We start from the raw sequence: 21,762 nt of genomic DNA, 5'->3' as shown, positions 1-21,762 counted from the left end.
GTGGTGGGCACCAGGACGTGCTTTTCAATGGGGGGAGCGGCTTCATTCACGCAAGGTGGTGGCGAAAAGGCCCGATCGTGCGCTGCTTAGGACACTCATTTCCCTTCAGATTTGGGAACGAAAACTATGCGGCGCGCGGGTTGGAGAAAGTTGAGAGCGGTCGTCCGGTCAGAGCACAGTTACTTTGAGGTATTGCGATCCAAGTCCCACTGCCTTCGAGGGAGACACCCCTGTTTCCTGCGCCGTGTTGTCTGGAGGAAGCCACATCCTTGAGAATCCCGGGGGTTAATCCGTTGGGTGACAAGCGCACTCTGCCCAGGCCTCGAGGCGCACTCTTCGTTTCGTAGCAGAATGCTGCCGGCCTGAACTGAAGCCCTGGGCTGCTCGAGGGCAAACCGGGGTCTTTAAAAGAGACCGGCGATCGACGGGTCGCTCTTATAAAGAAAGTGTGTGGGATCCGGGGCCCTTGGGAGAGGCGGATCCGCTGCGGAGTGGGGTCTGGGTGGGAGCAGAGACGGCTTGGGCTGGCTTTAAAGCAGACTCCGTCCTTTTGCCCTTTGCTCTGCGGCCGGCTTCGCCTCCTGCCGGCTCCAGCCTTGGGCTTGGGGGTGCCCAGGAAGGCGGCGGGGAAAAGCGGCGCTGCGCCTTTAACGGGCTCTGCGCGGAGCTCCCGGCAGGAGGCGTGTCTCTCGCTCTAGCTCGCTCGCTCGCTCGCCCGCCTGCCTCGGCTCGGCTCGGCTGCGGCTCTCCAGTGAGCTCGGCGCGCCGCCTCGGCTCCTCAGCCCCAGAGCCCCGTCCAAAGCCAGCTCCGCTGACTTTTCTCCTCCCCGGTCGCCCTGGGCAGCAGCGGACAAGGTAAGGAGACCTCCCCGATCTGCCCTGGGACGCCAAAACATCCATCTCCCGCTTTGTGTGTGGAGCTAGATCTCTGGGCTTAGAGATACTTCACAGACGAATTATTTCATTTTATTGAGGATTGGGACGCGAGGCGCCACAAAAAGAGCGAAGGGGAAGCAGCAGCACCTCGAAGCGATCGGGATGGGTGGGTGGATGGATGGGAGGGAGCGGGCGGGCACTTCTGGGCGCTGCCCGGATCTCTCTCCCCAGCACAGCTAGGCAGGCGGGCGAGAAGATAGACGGGGCGAGCAGAAACTCCGACGGAAGGAGCATCTGTCTTCCTTTCCAGCCACATCTTTCATCCCGGTGTTTATCTCATTCATCTCTTAAGGCAGTTGGGTCTCCTCCTCTCTCAATGCCAGGCTAAGAGCTCACTTACTTTGCAGCAAGTTCAACGGGAAACCGTAGGGCTCCCAATGAAACGTGGCTAGGAGGACGGAGATGCAACTTTGCCTGCTTGCCTATCCATCGCCTCCACTCGCGCTTTGGCAAGGGGGTCGCACACTTCTCCCCACCCCCCACCCCGCACTCAAAACTGGTCTTTCGCAACAGCCTGTGGTACCGCGGGAAGCTTCCTGCTGCCTTTTCCTAAGCGGAGACGCTCTCCCTTCCTCCGGAGCTTCGGAGGGGAGTCTCCGAGGTTTCCAAAAACGGAGCTTGAGGCGGTGCGATTCTGCTTCTGCTTCTTTTCCGTGCCCACCCTGATCCGAAAGCTTTTCTTCTCCATAGCAACGACGTGTGTCTGTTTATAATACATCAAATCGCCCAGTTGGAAAGGGGTGGGGGGGAAGGAAGAGAGATAATACATACACACAGAGAGACTTGTCATTTAACCAGGGAGCTTAGGGTGCCATCCGCAGCCCATGGGTACTGTGAATGGCACAACTCCCATTTGCCTAGCCCTGGGGAATGCCTCGGAGTTGTAGTACCCTTTGGTCGTGGAGTCCACAGAGCCATGCCAATTTCAAGGGGGCTTTCTTAAGTCGGTGGGTTGCAGTTTTTTGGGTGTCAAAGAAAAAGAGATGCTGGTTCTTTTGCCACCCCCGATTCGCAAGTCGATTAAGCCCAAGGGCTTGAAACCGATTCCCAGTCCGAGCTAGCACCCAGCAGCTACGCTGAAGAACTTGAGTGGAAACCAATGGGGACTCGGTTGGCTTCAGTCCAGGCACTTCGCCTTGTCTAGGCTGTATATGTGCCAGCCGGCCCCCAGTTGGCTGAGAGCCAGGCATTCCTGTTTAATTGATTTGTAGATCGGGGTTTTAGACTGCCAGGACAACAGTCCTATTCCCCAGGCTCCTCCTGATGATCTAAGAACGAACCGGGACAAACAAAACCGGCTTCCTTAGTGCAAACTCTCCTTAAAGGCCGAATTGCCCCTTCCCCGAGGAAATCGCCCTTAGACAGAAACGTGCCTTTGTGTAATTAGTAATGGTTGTAAAATGTAATAGGAAAAAAATAGAGGGAGGCAAAGAATGAAGGATAAAGGAAAGCTTTTTAAATTCCTTTAAACTTTGTGAAGTGAAAGCCTAGTTGGGGTGGGTGGGGAAAAGACATCAGGAGGAGGTGGCGGAGGTGGAGGAGTGATATATGGACCAAATCATAAATGTTTGCATTCGCTGGTTGAAAATATGCTCAGATGTGCACCGCTGTGAAGTCCAAAAAGTGCCTGAACAAGTAAATCTATCATATCCTCGGCTCCTTAATTAGGATGCACGTCTCTTCGGCAGCTAAAAAATTAATTACCACCTTAAAATCCCATTAATCATCGGCGTAGCAGAAACAGGACTGTGAATCTGGGCTCCGCTAATAACCGGCAACCGGGGAACCTCTTGCTTTAGTGGCTGCTGGTGGGAGTGAAGGAGTGGGCCGGGATGTGTTTTCTGAACTGATAATATCAACATTCATTTGAGTGCTTTGGCAAAGGGCGCGCGGGGAGGTGGGGGCAGAGGGAGGCCCAGCTTAGCCTACTATGAGCTTAGCTCAGCAAAGCTGCAAGAGATGTCTGCGCGCGCGCGCGCGCGCACACACACACACACACGGAATGCTAGTCAGGTGTTGCAAAAAACCCACCCAGGCCTTTCTTCAGAACAGCAGGATAAGAAATCTGATGGGAGCTGGCAGAACTAAAAGGCCTGTTTGTTGGAGTAGGGCTGCTTGTGGGGAATAGAAGTTCAAGAGTCAACATTTGTCAAAGGCCCTGTCTAAATTCACTGAGAGCTTTCAAACAGTGAGGGGGAAATTGAATTTTCCAAGGCCCTTCTCCCAATCCCTAGAACCAGATGGTAGACGAAATCACCTTGACCTGCAGCTAGGAAGCCTCTCCGCACCCCCCGCCAAGCTTTCAAATCTCCTTCCAGTAGAAAGAGTATTTTTAAAGAAACCTGACGTGGGGGAAGCAGATTAGTGAATGTGCAATTAATGCCAATGAAACTCTTAGCTTATTCAGGAATACTGCATCAGAAGAATTGCTTTATTATCCAGGGCATGCGTTTTTAGACTGGTTTCATATTATTCGCCATCCAGCTTTCCGTGCTTGATATATGTATTTTCATTTCCACTTCACCTGCGCTGTGACCTTGGATAGCGAAAAGATGTTCCTGCTAGACAACGTATGGCGAAGAGGTAGAGTAAATCAAGATGCACAACAGGAAATTGAGTATTTAAAGCTCCCTCTCCCCAGCAACTCTCTGGTGGTGAAGGGCGGGGTCGCAGTTAAATAGGTTCCAGGGAACCACTGTCAGAAAAGAGACATATTAACAGGCCAAGTCATAATCAGCTTCCTCGGCGAAATGCCATAAAATCAAAGCTCTTAAACCTTGGGACTATGTTGAGGAAAATGCCAAGGGGGAAACTCTGGGTACTTCTGGTGTGTGTGTGTTTAATTAATAATGCACAGTGTTGTTAATAGATAGATAGATAGATAAATAGATGTTGGTAAATAAAGACTGAAATGCCAGCTGCAGCCTTACTTAGCAAAGGGCAATGGAGATGGTAATTTCCAAAATTAATTATATATTTCAGAAAAGGCCTGACTCCTCAGGGAGCAATTCGAAACCATTACAATCAACCAGCCATTAGCCATTCACATTGGTGGGAGGTGGTTTTCTGCCCTAAATGTGGCCAGTCGATTTTTCTGTACTTTCTAAACAGTTGGTGGACCAAAGACATGCATTGTGGTATAACTGTGCATTGAAGAACAGAGATCGGGAGGGCTGGCGGGTTTGGGTTTTTTATAGCACACTGAAAGGAAGTGAGTTTTCATAAAATATAGGTAAGACAATCAAAACAGTCGAGGATAATCAAGGCAGAGACTGCATTGAATTATTTGAACTATGCAGTCAGATTGCAGGTTTGAAATATTTTGCTTGTCTCTTTGTTTTGAAGCCTTGGGAGGGGGATAATTTATTTTCCTGTCCAAATGGACAGGAAAATGCATACACGCTGCTATGCATAGATATAAGCGCCTCGTTGCCAAATCCATTAAAGGAGTGTGGTGCTGTCCGTGGTTCTGAAAAGGAGAGGGACCGTTTCTTCTACTAAATTTCTTCAGTACAAGTTCGGTAGCTGTCCGTGGTGGTGGTGATACCTTTCTGCATCAGACAAGGGTTGGAGGCGAAGACGAACGTTGCAAGATTTAAAAAAATTGCAATATCTTATTTCGATGTTTCTCTGGTTGGATGACAATGCGGCAAACCTCCTAAAATGCAGGTGACTGGGAGGAAGAGGTGGGGAAGGAAACAAGATGAATAACACCTTCCGCTTTAACAAGAGATTCCCTCTCAAGTCTAGTATTAGCTGATATGTAAGCCAAAGCTTACAGTGGAAATGGTAAACGCTTTAAAAATAAAATAAAAGAGCAGCTTTAAATCCTGAACTTGTATAGTTTTCAGTGATCCAATGTCTTCATGTCTAGAGACACCTGATAGGCTTTATATCAGTTCTTTAAAGTATGAAGACACTTCTTAATACTCTCAGAAACTGGGTTGCACACTCTCTTATTCAGTTGATCTTGCTCCAAGTAAAGCAAATGAGCAGCAAATCCAGGAAACAGGCTATCTCAAAGGCACGTTTGCCGGCGAGATATTCCAACTGCACACTGAAGGAGTCGCTAGATATCCTTGTTTTCAGCATTAGGTACTTCTTTCTCCCTGCAAGTGCTCCAGTATAGTCAGATCGTTTGATTGAATTGCCTGCTAGACTGCAGAAGTAGCCATTCATGATACTTGTTTTTGACACAGGAGTTAGATTTGCATCTTAAAAAAACAAACCCAAAAAACCCAGCGATGTTTAGCCATCCCTTAGTAGCAGGTAGGTTTCAGTCGGCACTTTGAAGTAAACGTGTGCAGAGGAATGTCAGTGCCTGTAACAATAGAAAGTTACTCGGATTTGCTATCCATCCTATAGCACATGCTTCTGACAGTCACAGGTCCAAATTAAAATAGATGCATTAAGGCCGCAATTCTATTCAGACGTCCCTGGGAGTAAGTCCCGGTAGACCAGTGAGTAGGATCGGAAGTAAGTAAGTCTATTTCTTGATACAGTTGGAACTAGAGAACTTGGTCCTAGATCCAATTGCATATATAGTCAGTTTTCCCGCAGGTATAGGTGAATGCTTCACTTAAATAAGATCTCGGCCGTCTTGATTGATAGAATCTCTCTTTTAGACATTCTACTGCATTAAAGTGGGCTAGCCTCCAAACAGAAGATTAATCTCCATTCATTTTCGTATGGCGATAATAGGAATGATCTCCCCCACCCTGTCTCACGTAGTTAGTAGTCTGATTCATGGAAGACTTTCCATTAGGGGTATATAAAATGCTGGCTTCTCCTCTACCAATGTGTTTTAATGACTCCTCAAAGGTTCAAATCCCCCACTTTTAAACTTTTTTAAACCTCCCCCTCCTTGTGTAGAAAATAAGGGAGGGGGGAATCTGCCACCATTGACACTAGTGAATAAATATTTTAATGGGTGGTGGTGGTAGTGGGTAGTTGAAGCAAAGTGATTGAAACGATAGCTACTTAAGAAGGCAAATATCTTCTGCTCCAGCGAAGGCTACAAACTGCACACCACTTACACTGGCACAAGCCCAGTCCTTATATATTAGTGGTACTACTCGGGAGTAAATAGTTTTGGAACTGGGAAATAGAAAGCTTTCATTTCAACAGACTGTATATTCCAGTTGTGTTGTAAGTACTGTCCCCCCCCCCAAAGGGGAGGCATTTTAAAACTGAGAGCCTTCGCAATGCTATTAGCCATATATTTTTAAAAATGAGGGACGTCTCGAAAAAATAATCCATATCTCATCCACTCATTATTATTTCTGGGTGCACTGTGTAGGTCCTTCAGCGGAGTATAAATTTTTAATCCTAACAATTCCTGTCCTAACCTAGATGTTTAGTGAGTCAGTGATAAAGTTACTATTGAAGGAAATGAGCATTTGATGGGCATAAACAATAGAAAGTGAATGAGAATGTCCGGACACATGGAAAGAAGAAAAACCTGTTTGTGGATATGTTTTGAAACAATAATAACGTCATCGCCCCCACCTCCAGCTCTTAAACGGAGTGCTGTCTCCCCAGCCAGCCATTCAAAAATTAATACTGATAGTATCTGTCTCTCTCACCCAAAGGCTGCAATTCTAACTCCACTTACCTGGGAGTAAGCCCTACTGAAATCAATGGGGATTACTTCTGAGTAGCCATGGTTAGGATTGCAGCATGCAATTTGGTTGTATTGAAACAGATCCGCAGCCACTTCAAGACTTTGCCCTTAGTTCCCCTGTAGTTCTGTTGGGGCTGTGCTGACGGACCATTGTCCAGACTGGGGGCTTGGGCTCAGAGGAGCCAGCATTGTGAACACCTGAAGTTGAGCCAGGCACCAACCCAACCACATTCTTTTTGGGTTTAACTAGGGCTACGAGCCTGGTGCGTGTCAATCTCCTTCCATGGGCGTTCTGCCCAATAACTCCCGGGGCTTCAGATCGGACACCCAGACGGAGTCGCAGACCTCCTTCTGCTCCTTTCCCAGAACACGGCTGGAGCTTATTGGAAGAGAACCATCAGAATGTTAGGCACGTCATGCAGCCAAGTTGGAATAATAATAATAATAATAATAATAATAATAATAATAATAATAATTTCCAAGAGGCGATGGGATCGGTTGCATAAGAGGCCCGAGGAAGGCTTGTGCGGCTGGCAGCCTTAAGGCAAGACAAGCTCTCTCGCTTTCTCGCACTTCATCTTGGCTGCGCGTCAGAAGCCGTGCAGCAGTGCAGCAGAAGGGGAGCCCAACGGCCAGGCGAGTGCCCGCCTCTCGCTCGGCAGCGGTTTCGCAAGCTCGGGTTGCCGATTGATTTCTCTCTCTCTCTCTCTCTCTCCCCCACCCGCTCCTCGTCTTTCTCCCCCCCCCCTCCATCTCTTCTCGCCTGCCTCCTAGGTTCGCCCGACTGGCCACGGCGCCTGCCTATGCCTGCCCGTGTGTGCGCGCTCGGGTGCGCGTGTGTGCGTGTGTGTGTTTGGATTTCTCGAGGATCCTCTCCCCGCCCCGCGCTCAGCCCGACGACCATGGATGTCCCACCATTCCTTGCAGTTGAAGGTTGCTCCTTGGCGCAGTGAATGAAGATCATGCAGGGATTGCTAATGGCTTTGGGAAGCGGAGAGCCTCTCCCTTCGGTGTGACCATGCCGTGATCGCGTCTCCGGGCCAAACACTTCCGCGGCTCCGCAAGCTCGTGGAAACCGACCGCAGCGGCGGGGCTGGTGGCGGCTGCTGGTGGTGGCGGCGGCGGCGCTGCTGGGGGGGACAAAAAGCGGACGCTTGAAGCGAAGGGGGCCAAGAGGAAAAGCGGCGCGTGTGTGCGTAGGAAACATCATGAAGATTATTTCCCCGATTCTAACTCATCCAGTCTTCAGAGGCACCATTCGGCTCCTGCTTTGCTTACTGTGGATTGGATATTCCCAAGGAACCACGCATGTGTTGAGATTCGGTAAGGCGGCTTTCCCTCCCTCCCCCCACCCCCCGTAACGTTTGCTGGCATCTCTATGTTTCCCGAGGATTTTGCCAAGGAAGGAGGGGGCAGGTTGAAAGGAGCGGGGAAACGCGGGTGGGTGGGTGATGGAGCTACTTCCGGGCTAACACGAGTATGTTTTTGTCTCCTCCCGATTGTATTAAGGCGCCAACTCCAGCCTTCGCCTTCGCCTTCTTTTCCCAGCGGCCGCAAAGCAGAGCGCGGTCGCCCCGGTCTCGATAATCCTAGGGAACTGACTAGTGCCCGCCCCAACCAAGGCGGGTCTGGGCTGGTCTTAAACCCAGCTTGCTTTGTTGCTGCCTCTTTTGGAGTTGCCACAGTGCGGGTGGGAAGCCTCTGGGTCTGGAGGGCCGTTGCTGTGTTCACAGTTGGCAGTTGCCACAAATGCCACCCCATCCTCAGCCCGGCAGTCTCTGCCCACAGAGATGCCAAATGCCAGGGCAAGGTTGCTGACCACAGTCCTGGAAGGAAGGTCTCTCCGGCACTGTGTCTCCTTTAACGTTTGTTTACTAGCAGTTAAGGGGCCTTTGAATTAGGAGGGATCAGGCCGTTTGGTAACAGAGGAAATTAGGAAACTGCTTTTCAGGTTCTAGCCCCCACCCCTGACCCCCTCAAATGATCAGAGAACTGGGAGCTGGTAATGATTTCTTCGTTGACTCAGAGAGTGCGATCCACGCACCACGCAAGCCAAATGTCCTGCTTTTAAAGAAGCGTGACTGATGCCTACAGGTGCCATCCACATCCCATCCAAGTCAATGGAGTAACTTCCGCTCAGAATGATCTTCGAGCACACCCGTTTACTCGCGAGTAGGTGGCCGCAAGGCGGGTTGTGGATCACGGGGTGAAGTTTCTTGCCCTCAACACGCCACTCTTGTTCCATGGGGGTTGGTAGAGTGTTTTCCGAGTGAGTGATTGATGGATCGTGGCCAAAGAAACGCTCGAAGTTTCAGGAGCGTGCCGGAGATTCAGATGCCACCACTGAATCTTAGACTTGCTCCCCGACAGTTCTTCTTTATAAGCTGTCCTTTAACCATCTCTGTTGACCCCAAAAATGTGGACTGTCAGGGTAGAGGAGAAAGGTGTCCACCAGCCACGCTGCAAGGTCAGGGTTTTGTTGTGAATCTCCCAGAGCAACGTTGTCCGAGGAAAGTTATTCCAAAGTTAGGCGAGAATTAAAGCAGACAAAGAGCAGGAAGCAGCGAACCTTGCAGGTGTTTACGACCCAGTCCTAGAGAGTGTGTAATCCCATTGAAGCCAATGTTGAACTGAACAGTTCTGGATTTCATGCCGTGGCGTTTGACCAAAGTACTAGTGAGATATGGATGAGGCTTGGGGCAGGGGAGGGTGGCGAGAGCGCGGGGAGTTGCTGTCCCAAGCGAGAGGCGTCCTTAATTTCCCATAGAAGCAATCCTTCTCGCCAACCATCATTAAACATTTCCACTCCGGTGGAGTCCCTAGGGACTCTTTGGTTTCGCTTGTTTAAAACCGGAGGAAATAAATCTGGGTGTCGTAAGAGAGGTCGGTCCTGATTCCAAAAGCAGCGGGTTGGTATTGATCAGCTGTGCTGGATTCTGAGTTGCCCCCTCCCCCCGTGATTCTTAATGCACGTTGCTCTTAGCAACCATCTTCAGGAATGCCTGGATTCCTTTGAATAAAACTCAAGATGGTCGGGGGGGGGGGGTTGAACTTCAGGGAAGTCTGACCTGTAGCTCGTTGAAAGCAGCGGGGAGCTGTCTGTTGTTTGTGACAGGAGGCACGAGTCCCTGGTTATGACCGCTGGGCTGTGAGAGTCAAGGCGCTGTTCCTCACGCCTTTCCCAAAAGATGCTTTCTGAGTGAATGGAAGGTGCCTTGCCCGGGAATCCCCCCCCCAGTGCTAGTTTGTTCCAATGAAACATTGACTTAGAAGAACGTTGTTGATCGATCAGACAGTAGAGGTGACGCCCCCTCTTTCTAAAGGCACACGTAGACTCTGGGCACCTATCAATCCCTCTAGAGTTTAGACGGAAAGGAATATACTACTTCCAAAGTAACGGCCCAATTGTGCACTTGACATACTTGGATTAGAACCATGTAATCCCACTGAGTCAAATGTGTGTGTGTCTGAAATCAGTTTAAATCCCATTGCTTCATTTTAACAGGATTGTGGAACAGGTTGGTACTCTCTCTTTCCCAAACTATTTTCTGCTTCCTCCAAAAAATAATCTGCTAGTGCTAAAGACCGCGTGTAGGTTTAGAATCGCAGAGTTTATCGCTCGTCCCGTCCTCCGTCCCCCCCCCCCCCGCCAGCTAAGCAGTTACATTTTATTGGAGGGAGGGAGCAAAGGTTGCGTGAGATGCGAGGCCTTTGATTGCCAGCTGTGCCCATCGCCTAATGTTGCCGGGAAATGCTTGATGGCTTTTATCGAGGCATTCCAGTGTGTCTTGGGGGTGGTATGCGTGTAGAGGCATAACTCGGAGAGATGATGGAAAACAGAAATAATTGGGGGTTAGCTGAGTGACAAGGAGCTGGATTCTGAGATCCTCAACCGCTGTTGTACCGGCTCCCGCTTTCTATCTCCTCTCTGGAACCAGAAGGGAATCAAGAACCAGCAAAAAACCCCGCACCCTCTTCACCTCTTGCTACTGTGATTGGCATTTCCCGCGGGGTATCCGTCCCTTTCCCTGTTGCCTCTTTTACGCGCGAAAGTTTAGGTTGATCACAATCTGTGAGAAGCTGTTGCTACCTGGTAATTAACGCTCCATCAGAGGCGTTCAACCAGTTCGGGCCCAGCAAGGCCAAGCGATATAATGGAAGAGCTTGCCTGGGTCGCTGACTCCGTTTGCTGGAGCTCATTATGATGGCACAACAAGCAAACGGCCAAGTTTGTGGCGGGCGGCCTCTGCACAAATGTATTATCTAGCGATAAGCAGGCAAGTTTCTTACTTTACAGTCTGCCCGAAGGGAGAGAGACCTAAAAAAAGGGCTTCAATGGAGATTCCTGGGCTTTTGTGTTCTGGACTTTGCACAGTGAGAGGAGAGGCCGATAAGAGGGTCATTGCAGGAGCCTTGCTGCAGATTTCGGTGAAAATCTCGCATTGACGCTCCCTGTGTTAAACAAATAAGGTGGAAATCGGAAGCATAGATTTTTATTTCGTCGGATGCAGAAATGTTCTGTTGGGGCATAGCTATGGGGGCCTGCATACCCGTATCTCAAAGGACTTTCACTGATTTTATAAATCTAAGCTAAGCTTTTGGAAGGTCTTTTTCTTCCTCAATGTGCTAAGGAATACATTTACTTAACATTGATCTGTCCAATAATTACTCATCACAGAAGGACGCTTAGTGGGGAGCTCCACTGCCTTCAACACACTAGGATATCGTTTCAGTACCACGGTCAGTTCCCGGAGTTTCTGATCGTCCTGGTCTGTGCTCTCTTTTGAGCACCTCGCTATGGAAAAGTTGTTTTGTTCATCCAGCTTCTTGTTATGTGGATTTGCAGTTCTACAAACTGTATATCTTAATGAATTCTATATTCTTGAGTCTTTGGGCCATAGTAGTTTAACTTCTGGAAGAAATTTCCTTTTGAAATCAGTGGGACGCCAAACCTAAACATATATTTACTTTCTTCCAGGTAACTACTGTGTACGTTCTGCCTGCTGGTTTGATTAGAAGGATCCAATGGGCTCCTTGCTTCACTCAGGTCCCCAAATTAAATGAGCATCACAGGGTGCAAGCAAGACTTGCACTTCCATCTTAAAAGCATATCTTAAAACTTGAGCTGCCTCTTGATTAGTGACAACATAATTCATCATGTACATTTTATTCCATTGGAAAAATGTTTAAATTTGCCTGCATTCACATATGAATAAAGCAGTAGCTCTGAGGAATATAGGAAACTGTGGGGTTTTTTGCTTTTGGAAGATGTATCAGTGTTGCTGTAGCCACCATCTTGGAACAGGCATACTCTCTTTAGTGTGTGTGTGAGAAGAGTGAATGATCCTTTTAAGATTGTGCTTTCCACTTACAGCTTCATAGATCTATCTATCTATTTTAAAAAAATATCTCTCCTGTTCCTCCTGATTAATAGAATGAAATATTTTTAGTTTATGAAAAACCTTTTAAACAATTAATTTAATGAATTAATTGATTAAACATTGCCCTAAAGGAAAAGGTAAAGGGACCTCTGACTGTTAGGTTCAGTCACGAACGACTCTGGGGTTGCGGCGCTCATCTCGCTTTACTGGCCAAGGCAGCTGGCGTACAGCTTCCGGGTCATGTAGCCAGCATGACTCAGCCGCTTCTGGGGAACCAGAGCAGTGCATGAAAATGCCGTTTACCTTCCTGCTGGAGCGGTACCTATTTATCTACTTGCACTTTGATGTGCTTTTGAACTGCTAGGTTGGCAGGAGCAGGAACCAAGTAACGGGAGCTCACCCCATCACGGGGATTCGAACCGCTGACCTTCTGATCGGCAAGACCTAGGTTCTGTGGTTTAGGCCACAGCATTGCCCTACTTAACAGTAAATCTCATTGTTCCCACTGGTAAGAGTGATTAGAACAGTAACTTCAGTAATCAGTCTGCTGCAGGGGTTTGCCATACTTTGGGGCCTGTGCACACATTGGCAAACTGGGGAAACTATCACAGGCACCACAGGCCCTCTGCAACGAGGTATGCACCACAACCTATTTGATTGGCTACTGGAGCATGCTTGTTTCAAGCTTAATTGGGGCAGGGGCAGGGCATCCTGTGGGCACCAGGGAAGGTCTCTGGGGGCCCATGTGGATGGTTCATGGTCTTTTGTGTGTAAAAAATTTGAAACAGGTCAGAGGGGCAGTGGAAGCATCACTGCTTCAAACAGGAAAATCAAACAGTTTCCAGTAAGGATGTGTAATAATGAAAAGGACACCTAGTAGCTCCTTGGAGTACTGCCTGTTTCTTATTTGGTGTACACACAATCACATTTTTAGATCTCGCTTTGGCATTTTCTATTATACTACAGTATTTAAGGATGTACTTATACCTAGCACATGGTCAAATGGCCCTCAAAGATAGCTTACAAAGAATAATGGATTAATCAATAGTTGAAAGCATGGCATAGAGTAGAGCATTCAAACAGGAGCCCATGCTGTAATATTGCCCTCTGAGAGTACTGTTATTGGGGAGCAGAGTGCTCTTGCACTTATGTCCTGCTTGTAGGCTTCTCACAGGCACCTGGTTGGCTACTGTGAGAGCAGGATACTGGGCTAGATGGGCCATTGGCTTGGTCCAGAAGGCTCTTCTCATGTTATTGTGAGTATACTCATGTGGAGACTGAGCCCTTTGATGGTGTGGAGCAGTAACTGGGGGAAGGAGAAAGCCTTTCTCCACCGCAGCAAACTAACCAATCAGGTTTCTTTATTCCTGAGGAGACCTTTTCCTGCCCTTCCCTGGGAGCTGCAGCTTTTTCCAACTGAATGACTACTCTCTGTGTTAAGCTCAATCAAATTTCTTCAGAACCTAGTAGCAAGCTGTTGTCATGCAGCCATACTATTAATTTTCTAAAATACAAACTGCATACAAGGAGATAAGCAATTCATGCTATTCTGTAGTATGAGGTTACCATGCTGGGGATATTCATTGGGCCTTTCTGTCTGCTTTTTGTAAATATATGCAAAAAATTAAGGGTAGCCTAAAGATCAGAGGAGTGTGAAGCCTTGTAATTTTTTAGCACAAGGACTTCATAACCTTCAATTCCATGCTGGTTGTGACTTATGCATTCTCTTTACTCTGAAGAAGCCTTGAGATCCAGTTGAGACCTCAGATGTAGCCTTTAGGGATTCAGCTAGTTAACATTACTCTAATCCAAATGCTAATTATCTTTGAATGCATACTATATTTAAGACTTGAAGATGCAGTTTGCTGGAAAATTTCCCCACACCCAGCCTACAGTCCTCAGACTCATGATTCCTACTGCCTTCAATGGGAGTCAGAATAAGTGATATATAGACTGCAGACACAAAATGGTGCATGTTTTCTTAATCCCTCATCTTCATCCTTCTTTGAATGGCATAATATTGGCAGCTGAAGGCCATTTTTCTTGTCAAAAAGAGACAGTAGGACTTTGTATCATGTGTGGTTTCTCAGGGTCTTGAGATGCATGTTTGTATCAAGAGTGTTTTACTGAACTCTGATCCTAGTCAGGTCCCTAGAGTCAAATTTCTACTTTAATTTATTACACTTTCCGGAAAATAATGATACAGACACAGTCATTTTGAGTAAGGAAGTAAAAAGCAAAGGAAGAAAGGAAATCACCATTTTTGCTCATCACTTTTTGTTGCTTAGGTGTCCCTTCAACATTATGCAGTTTCTGGCATCTCCATGTTTTATGGTGTTATTGCTTAGGAGCACTCATATCCCTGGGTATGTCTTAGACACCATCAAAAATACTCTTTAAACACTCATATTTAATTTTAAATATATCAATGAGAAGGCTTTTGAAACTTGCTGTTTAATTGCTTCTCTCACCCCTGCCACTCTGCTGAAACTTAAAATGGTACTCCTGAATATCTGCTCTGAGATACACGAACAAATTCTGTCAATGTTTCATCCCATTTGGCTGTATCAGCCAAAGAAGGACATACTAGCTCTTGCAGAACTATAAAATGAGGAGCTATAATTAGTAAGGTGGAAACAATTAGAACACTAAGAGATACAGCCCCCAAGCTAGACATTTTGGACTACAATTCCCATCAGCCCTAGCAAAATGGCCAGGGATGATGGGAGTTGGAGGGCAGATCCACACCACACACTTGAATCACATTCAATGCACATTTGACCATATTACTTTCCCCAAAGAATCCTGGGAAGTGTAATTTCACTCTCATAGAACTGCAATTCCCAGTTACCAGGACTCTTTGGGGAAAACCATGTCCTTTAAACTCATGGAGAAGAGGACTACTGATGGCTGCTAGCCATGATGGTTCTGCTCTGCTTCCTCAGCTGGAGGTGACAATGCTTCTGAATACCTGGAAACCACAGGAAGGGAGAGTGCTCATGTGCTCAAATCCAGAATTACTGGTTTCCTGCAGACATCTTGTTGGCCATTGTGAGAACAAGATGCTGGAGCAGATGGGCCATTGGCCTGTCCCAGCAAGCTATTCTTATGTTCTTAAACATACGTTGAATGTGCTTTAAAAGAATAGTGTAGAATTGCCTGTAGTCAAAAGCAGGACAGTCCAACACTTGGCCCTCAAGGCCTTTCTCAGTGACCCTTGACAACATTTTATCTCTCCCCCCTGCCAACCGCATCCCTCATACTGCCTTCCCAAAGGAGGCACTGGCTTTAGGAAGGAGGCATGAGGCCTCTAACAGGTCCTAGAGTCCTTCTTCCCAAATCCTAGTTAGTGCTTTCTCAGCTTTGGGAAGGAGTTAGGAGGGTTTTAGAAGCCATTGCCTTGTGCCTCCTTCCCAAAGCCTCACTTAGGGAGGCCTCACTCTGGGAAGGCAACATGAGAGCTTGGAGAGGGGGGCATGAAATTTTGGCCTCACTACCCCTGCACACACAACAAGGCAGTGTGTGGCTCATTGGTTCTGTGTCAAAGTACTCTTGCAGTCCACTTGGTATGAAAAGTTGGACCACCCTAGAAGTATCTGGGTGGGAAAGGCTTAGTAAAACCTTGAGTGACCTCTGGTGGCAGCAGCTAAGTGAAGACTCTTTGGAGACAAAGAGAGAACAATGACATTCCTGTGATTTAATTCCAATTTTAGTGATGGTGAGCTGTAAGTGTTAAATATGCCTGTTGCTTGCTTCAGGTTGTGTAAAAGCAATCAGGGATGAAAATGGCTATGCAGACAGCCTGAATTAAATCTCACCTTCTATTCCTAGCTTCCCATGATGGGAAGCAAAGCACAGCTAGGGCTTTTGCATGGAATGGTCCACTAATGCTCTTACTAATGGAGATTTAATGATAGGGTATTGACAGCTGGATGATTGTTTTTGCAAGGCCATTATTATAGTAACAGGGGGCCAAAAAGGAGGGCATTGAGACAATCCATGTCTTTTTCAGGGTCTCTTTCTGTGCTGGAATTGTGTCTTTTACTTGACTGTGCCCACAGCAGGCAGTGCTCTTTCCAACTGATTACTCTCTTTCTGGAAAAAAAATATATTCTTTGCTGCTCTTTCAGTCAGTCGTCCAAGTAGGAAAGTAAAGTCAAACTGAATTATGCATTAATGCATTGAACTTGGAGAGATCACCACGACTTTCCCCGTTTTTCTGCAGGTGCTTAAACTGTGCTGGAGGATATTTGTATGGCAAGAGAGTAGCTCTGAGATTTTCAGAGAGATGTGAAAGAGCCTGGGTAGTTTTGCAGCCTCTGTGGAACTGAGAATGAGGGTATTTTCTTCCCTGCTTGTTTGTTTGTTTATCGGGAGCTGGGGAAAAAAGTTCACTTGCTGAGGGCAAGAGGCCCTTCTGTGTGCATTAACTAGGTATTTAAACTCAGTCTTCAGCAGGAACACCAAAAAAAAAAAGAGGGGGAAATATCTTTAGAGGAAAGCTAAGGTTAAGAGTCTCTCGAAGGAAGGAAGGAATGCACAGCATTGTTATTGACTGGTCCAGATTAAAGAGCAGAGAGGAAGATTTCAATTTGATAACGTCACAGCCCTTCCTGTTTTTCTTTGGCGCTTGTGCCGACAATTTTGTAAGGTAATTAAATTGGCTGATTGAAGTCACAGTGGTCATGGCGTGATAAAGACCATTTGGATTTAATGGAATTTAAAAACAACGGTGCGCAGCACACAACTCTTACCGAACAAGAATTTTAATGACCCATTCAGGGTGCTGACTAAATAGAATGTCCTGGACAAGTTTAATTGAAAGGGCAAACCCGATTAGGTGTATGCAGTCTTTATGGCCGGAGATAGGGGAATTAAAATTATCCTTTTTAAAAGACTCATTAATGCATTATCAAGATTTAAGGCCAGTCAAATAAGCTTTCTTCTATGGGGTAATCTTTGGAGGTTCCCCCGGGCCTTACCACTCCACATTTAAAGCCAAGCAACTTGTGTAAGGATGTCCTATTGATCAGAAATATAAGACAGATTTTGTTGTTGCTGTTCATTATTGGCTGCTTTTGGTTTGTGGAAATCACGGAGAGTTCAATTAACGCTATCAATATAAATTTGAGTGGTGAGTAATGTGCTCTCTGCTAGTGGAGATAAGGAATTTGCAAATAGATTTATTTGGTGGATTCCAAGCTTGAAAGATTTCCCATTTTACACTCTGCTTTAGTTCTCTGCAAAACTGCTCTCCCTCCCATCACCCGCAATAACCTAGAGAAGCCTTTTTTCCTCTGTGGTTTAATCTTCCCTGCCCTAAAATATCTCACAATGGAGGTATTGCTAGATGCTCCATCAATGACGCGAAAATAAAATAAGGTAAACTGAGGAGCCTGCTGTTTCCATTCTCATCCATTTTCAAGACTGTATGCAAACCCATTAAAGATGTGGTGCTGCCCCACATGTTGAGAGATTAGAGGAAATGCCATGCATATCATTATGTAGTCACACTTCCATAACTGGGGGATAAAAAGGCCAGCCAGTTAAAGTGGGGTCATCATTCTGTGCCTCCCAAAGTACATGGATCTTCCTAATTTCGCCATCATCAGAATGTAGCTACATGGCCATGCATGGAGCTAAGTGATGATGGAATGGCATATCTGTGCCCAAATGTAGAATATTATATGGAATCTAGTATTTTTGAGCACCATGTGATAACGCTGGATGACATATATAACATGATGATTCTTGTATCTGCTTCTAAATGAGTTACATGAGGAAAGGCAGCCCATGTATTTTATTGGAGTGGTAGCAAACTTCTGAGCTTCAAAATTATGCAGAAGTAAACAATCTTTCAAGTCCAGGGCTTTGCTGCTCAGCACAAAAATACTTGGGGTATTTTGCCTAGTTGACTATGGCTTGGTGCCATTTTATTCTTGCTCTAAACACTTAAGCCTCCATACACCTTCTGCGTAGCCAGAAACTAATCTTCCAATTTGTTAAATGGTAAGCAATTTCAATAGAAGGCATCGCCTCACTTGCTCTGTGTTTCTCATTCTGTTGAATTGGACTCCAGTGATACAAAGTTTGCTTAGTAGAGACAATAAGGGACAATTGCTTGATTTTCAAATGGTTGATCTATTCAACACCTATGAGTGCAATTTACCAAAGATGAGTGCCTGTATACAGCTTTAAAGACGGGGGGGGGGGGGAGTAGGAGGATATAAGAAAGGAGAGGTAAATTCTCACTTGCTGTGAGGGCAGGGGCTGGGACACTGGGACCTTCCAGATGTTGTTGGATGGCATTATCTCTGGCCATTACCCATGAGAGTTGGGAGTCCAATATCCGGAGGGGCATGGGCTCCCCATCCCTGATTTAGAGATGGGACTTAAGACTACATCCAGAGAGAGAGAGAGAGAGAGAGAGAGAGAGAGAGAGTTTGGTCTAAGCAAGCAAATGAAAGTGATTCCATTATCTCTCTCTTCTCTTGCTACTTTTTGGGTTGTTGGCTTCTGGTAGACTTTGCTTGGGGGTGGGAGAGGTCAAGAGGTAGTTTATTTTATTCATTTATTGTATTTATATCCCACCTTTTTCTCCAAGTGGCTCAAGGTGGCCTACACCAGTGTTTCCCCAACTTGGCTCTACAGCTGTTTTTGGACTACAAATCCATCTTCCCTATCTAGCAGGACCAGTGGTCAGGGATGATGGGGATTGTCGTTCAAAAACAGCTGGAGACGCAAGTTGGGGAAACACTCTTCTCCTCACCCCCTTATTTAATCCCCACAAGAACTTTGCGAGGTAGGGTAGGCTGAGAGGCAATGACTGGCCCAAGGTCATGTAGTGAGCTTCATGGCCAAAGAGAGATTTAAACCCTGGTCTCCCAGGTCCTAGTCTGACACTCAAACCACTATACCCCACTGGCGTTGGGAGGGCAATAGAAGCACACCTGTCTCAGTCATGCTACTTGAAATCCTTTAAATAGAGATGCTGTGTTTGTGGAGAGGGGAATGGGGTTGAACCTCAAACCATATGTGTTGTGCCATAGCTCCTCCACGCACAGCAATCAGTCACAATCAAAATTCCATTAACTCTGGTCTAATTGGTTTGATATATTTTGGGCAAAATGTTGAGGCAGTTAAATGTTCCTCACCTATATTAGAAAATTATCTGAAACAAGATTTGGCAAGAATTTAATTTCTGAAATTTGCTTGTAACGAATGTTAAAATAACAGTATTACAGGGAGCCAGTATGATGTATTGGCTTGAGTACTGGGTTAGGACCTGGTGAACTAGGGATCAGTCACGGTCTCTCAGCCTAACCTTCCTAAACAGTGTTGTTTTGAGAATAAAATGGCGATGTGGGGGGGGGGGAGGCAGAACCATGTGTACACCACTTTGAACTCCTTGGAGAAAAGATGAGGTAGAAATGTAATAATAAATAATGTTTACCTAGAAGTAAGTTCTACTGAAAAGGGTACTACACAACATCCCAACTAACAAGGGAACCTGCACTGTACTATCACCAATGTTGCTAATATTTTGCATTCCAAGTCCACTAGAGAATTAGCATTAGAAATGGAAAACACCCAAGCATACAAACATCAGCTATCACTTGATTTCTGTACCCTTTGTTATCGTACACTTGATAACTCATGGCGGGATGTGCAAACTAGCTCAGCTGAAAAGCACTGTATGTGTGATTGTATAAAAGTTATTTTGGAACTAGGGTGACCCATTCAGAGAGGCAAGTCACTGTTAGATGTTATAGTCTGGAGCTGACCGAAAACTAAGGATGCTCTTTGTGAAACCTTACATCAAAAGCACCCACACTTCCCTTGCTTTTTCAGCAGTGTGACATTTCTGATCTTGCTGTGCTGCTCAGTAAAGGCAGCGATGAAAGCTCTGCAACACAGAAGTCACTCAATTGCTCCTCCTCAGAGTGAGGGTAACGTGAAAGTTTCATTTGTTCTCAATTATGTCTCCATGTAGCCAAAGCTGAATGGCGACATGGTGTCATGATTCCATCACACTCACTACACGATCCCTGAATAGCTGGGTGAGAGAGACAGTGGAAGGAAAAGGACAATGGAAAAAGGACACACAGTGGATAAGCAGAACAATTCTCAAAAGGAACCTTTGGTCTTGTTTCAAACCAAGTATAGTTAACAAACTTTCAGAGCAGCACTGCTGGAGTCATCAAGTGATGTTAATGCAAACCGTCTCCTTAATGCCCTATGGAGATCCCTCCATGTGTTGGCTGATGGAGGGATCATGACCTCAAAGTTTAGGACTCCCTCCATCTCTCCCCATCTCCTTTTGCAGAGCCACAGTATCATTAAAATGCCAGCATTTTGAATAAGATGTAGCTTTCAAAACATAGATATAGGGCCATTGTAAGTTACTTTGAAACATTTTTGTAGTAAGTCATGAATGAATGAAAATTATACAGTTGTACCTTGGTTTTCATACAGCTTAGTTCTGGCTCCCAAACGCCACAAACCCGGAAGTGACTGTTCCAGTTTGCGAACTATTTTTGGAAGCCGAATGTCCAAAGGGGGTTTTGTGGCTTCCGACTGACTGCAGGAGCTTCCTGCAGCCAATCAGAAGCCGTGCTTTGGTTCCGAATGTTTTAGAAGTCAAATGGACTTCCAGAACAGATTCCGTTCAACTTCCAAGGTACATCTGTATAAGATTTGAGTCTTGCCCTCAGTGCATGTGCATTTATGTGAGCCTATCCATTTGCAGAGAGTAAAGTTATGGATGGAAGTTTGTTTAAAAAAGCAAATAGCCACAAGATACAGTATTTTAATCCAAACAAATCCCTAATCAAACAGGAAGTTCTGAGACAAAATTTATTAACATTTATAATAAAAACCTTAGGAATGGGCTACAAAGGAAGGTGTGTGTGGAGGAGAAATGGAATGAAAAATCAGAGAGAAAAGGATTGTTGGAAGCCATTTTTCTCTTAATTATTGATTGCAGGTGTTTAAATTGTTCAATGCACTCTTATTCTGGGCAAAGGAGGTATTAGAGATGGATGACTTAGTCAGTAACCCAGAATCATTGCCCATCTGTGCCAAAAGACTTTCTGAATCTGTAACATTACTTCTTGGAAAGGCTAAAATCCTATTCACTTACTTATGATAAAATCCTTTTGAGATCTCTGGGCTTCTACTCCTGAGTAAGTGTTTATAGGATTTGCTATAAATCCTAATAAGATTGATGGGTGTATTCTTGAACAAGTGTGCATATTATAGCTGATTATCTCAATTATTGTAGGGTAGCATTGTGGCACAAAGCTGGATATCATGTATGCATGCACCAACCCAGTGGCATAGCGTGGGGGGTGCAGGGGGGCCCGGCCGCACCGGGCACAACATCTGGGGGTTAGGGTTAGGAGGCGCAAATCCATGGGTTGGGGGCGCAAATTACTTGCCTTGCCCCGGGTGCTGACAACCCACGCTACACCACTGCACCACCCACAACTCTTCTAAAGGGCTTGCCCATCCCATTCAATGGAGGATCACGAGCCACCCTTTTGCATTTTGGATTGGCTCCCCATTGACATAAAGCTGTTGCCTTGATCTATGTAAAAAAACTAGTGTGCAATCTGAACATACAATCTCTGGATTGGAATGTTGCAATATAAACCACAGGACTAATCTACACTGGTGAGTTATAATGTTAAAAATACGATATAAAAAAGTGACACCAGAGGACGCTGTAGAGCAGCCATCTTTTGCCAATGGGAAATTGCATTGGGAGCTGTCTTTTTTTATATAGTGTTTTTAATAGCGTTTTCCAGATCAGCGTAGATC

General features: G+C 46.1%; 1 protein-coding gene across 4 annotated transcripts in view; it reads left to right on the top strand.

Moving 5' to 3' along the window:
* Window positions 1-634: 634 nt before the first annotated feature.
* Window positions 635-21,762, top strand: part of GRIK2 (glutamate ionotropic receptor kainate type subunit 2) — a 432,204-nt gene continuing 411,076 nt past the window's right edge. For 2 of the 4 annotated variants that reach the window (XM_083433428.1, XM_083433430.1), the window contains exons 1-2: window positions 650-855; window positions 7,334-7,882. In XM_083433428.1, coding sequence (XP_083289554.1) covers window positions 7,768-7,882 — 115 coding nt within the window. In that variant the 5' untranslated portion in view covers window positions 650-855; window positions 7,334-7,767. Of the gene's footprint in view, window positions 856-7,333; window positions 7,883-21,762 lie in introns of all 4 variants that reach the window. The other 2 variants (XM_083433431.1, XM_083433429.1) reach the window with 2 other exon arrangements.

This window comes from Podarcis tiliguerta (genome assembly GCF_965153285.1).
Source record: "Podarcis tiliguerta genome assembly, chromosome: 3".
Classification (NCBI taxonomy): domain Eukaryota; kingdom Metazoa; phylum Chordata; class Lepidosauria; order Squamata; family Lacertidae; genus Podarcis; species Podarcis tiliguerta.
This window is presented reverse-complemented; position numbering and strand designations above follow the sequence as displayed.